The sequence below is a fragment of the Capricornis sumatraensis genome, chromosome 8 (genome assembly GCF_032405125.1).
Source record: "Capricornis sumatraensis isolate serow.1 chromosome 8, serow.2, whole genome shotgun sequence".
NCBI lineage: Eukaryota > Metazoa > Chordata > Mammalia > Artiodactyla > Bovidae > Capricornis > Capricornis sumatraensis.
The window spans coordinates 64,810,748-64,812,624 of record NC_091076.1 but is presented as its reverse complement, the minus strand read 5'-3'; the positions used below and the strand labels follow the sequence as shown (position 1 = coordinate 64,812,624).

The 1,877-nt window shown below is 58.7% G+C and overlaps 1 protein-coding gene across 1 annotated transcript; it reads left to right on the top strand.

Moving 5' to 3' along the window:
- The first annotated feature begins 539 nt into the window (after nt 1-539).
- Nucleotides 540-1,619, top strand: LOC138083578 (C-C motif chemokine 3-like). The gene is made up of 3 exons (XM_068977417.1): nt 540-615; nt 1,002-1,116; nt 1,529-1,619. The coding sequence occupies exons 1-3, from the start codon at nt 540-542 to the stop codon at nt 1,617-1,619; spliced, it is 282 nt and encodes a 93-aa protein (XP_068833518.1).
- The last annotated feature ends 258 nt before the right edge of the window (nt 1,620-1,877 follow it).

The following is a 1,877-nucleotide window of genomic DNA, read 5'->3' as shown; positions in this document are numbered from 1 at the left end:
CGGCCCCTTTTGCAGCTGAGTATTCCCCAGATCTGCTGTCCCCACCCAGGGTGTGGTTTTATCTTGAGGAGGCCTCCTCAAGACGCCGTGGTCTTATCGTCTAGGTCAGAGCTGTGTTGTCGGGACAGCTAGGGGTGGGTCCCAGAAGGTTCAGTTCTGTGGGGAGATGCTTGGTGTACAGACCTGCTCTTGTGAGAAAGCAGCGCATAAGCTTGTCACAGGGTCACACCAGCCTCTCACCTCCTCTCACTGGGGAAACCATTTCCCCATCAAGTAAGCAACACGACCGTTCCTGCAAATACGCTGAGCCTTTGTGGTGACCCAAAGCTTTGCTGGCTTCTGCCACTCACAGCATGATACCAACGCTGTGATAAAAAATAGCGCCCCCCACCCCCAGTCTCCACAAGTTTCCGTCCTCTAGTGTCCCAAGGCTGCCTATAAAGACAGGACACAGCTCAGACCCCAGCAGGAGGCTGCAGCTTCAAGTCTCCGAGTCCAGCTCCACTGGCCCCACCTGACTCTCGCACCCCCGCGGCATCATGGAGGTCCCCGGGGCCGTCCTGGCTGTCCTGCTGTTCACCGTGGCCCTCTCTGCCCACACCTGCTCTGCCAGCCGTGAGTCCGTCTTCCCTTCCTTTAGGCCTGTCCCCAACACTTGGCCAGGGCTTGGGCCGCAGTGCCGAAGTCTTTCACCTGAACCCTTAAGCAGAGAGCTTCAGAGAGACTTCAGACACTATTTCCTGAGCAGAACTTTCCTTCCCAGGGGGGATTTTAGCAGTTCTATTCTCTGGCTCTGAGAGACAGTGGTGGGGAGGCCCATTTTATGGATTCCTGGGAAGATGAGGTCCTCTGGAATCCAGTTGAAATAACACCACTTCCTCCTGGATTCCCCGCCCCCCCCACCCCATCCCTACCCCCCTGGCGCTGCCTCCTGAGGGTCTTTCTGACCCTCAAGGGGCTGCTGGCTGCCTTTCCCCTGAACTCTGTCCTGTCTCTCACAGTTGGTGCCAACACCCCGACCGCCTGCTGCTTCTCCTTCGTCTCCCGGCAGATCCCACGCAAATTCGTGGATGACTATTACGAGACCAGCAGCCAGTGCTCCAAGCCTGGAGTCATGTAAGGGCCAGCCTTCCTGCCCGCCCTGGGGAAGGAGCCTGGGGGGCTTAGGCACCTCCTTGGAGCTCAGGACACCAGGGGGGCCCCCGCCGTGTTTTCTCACCTGGTTTGGGGCCTGCAGAGGGTCCTAGGGGTCTGCCCCTGGGCAGAGGGAGGAGAGGGGAGGAGTGACAGCAGGAAGCTGTCCTCTCTCTCATTTGCCAAACAACGATGCTGGCTTTCTGAGGGGACCCCCATAGGAGACCCAGGAAGGTCTGTGAACCCCAGGGTGAAGGGGGCATGATTTGAGCATGTGGACAGGCCCTGAGATGTCCAGGGCAGAAGGAGGGAGGGGTCCCTGGGGGCCCAGGATCCCCCCGCCCCCCCCCGCCCAATTGCACTCACCAGTGTGTAACCCTTCTGTTCTCCACAGCTTCAAGACCAAAAGAGGCCGGCAGGTCTGTGCCGACCCCAGTGAGGACTGGGTCCAGGAATACATCACCGACCTGGAGCTGAATCCCTGAGTGGCCTGGGAGCTGCAGGGAAGAAGTTCCCTCTATGGACAGTCGGGGAAGCAGGGCAATGATCCTGGGACTCCAAAAGGCACCTCTTCTGTGGGTCACACCCCATCCCCAGCCACTCACCGGGGCCCTCCTTCACTTTAATGTCTGCTATTTAACTTTGTCATTTATTTCCACCATGGAAGTGCGTGATGCCGTGAATATCTGCTCTGACCCCCTCTTCCCCACCCACCCCTCCCCCTTCGTCTGTAACTGTCCTCA

Coding starts and splice junctions, on each gene's coding strand:
- LOC138083578 (XM_068977417.1), top strand. CDS start 540: ATGGAGGTCCCCGGGGCCGTCCTGGCTGTCCTGCTGTTCACCGTGGCC. Junction 616..1,001: donor CCACACCTGCTCTGCCAGCC/GTGAGTCCGTCT, acceptor TGTCTCTCACAG/TTGGTGCCAACACCCCGACC. Junction 1,117..1,528: donor TGCTCCAAGCCTGGAGTCAT/GTAAGGGCCAGC, acceptor TGTTCTCCACAG/CTTCAAGACCAAAAGAGGCC.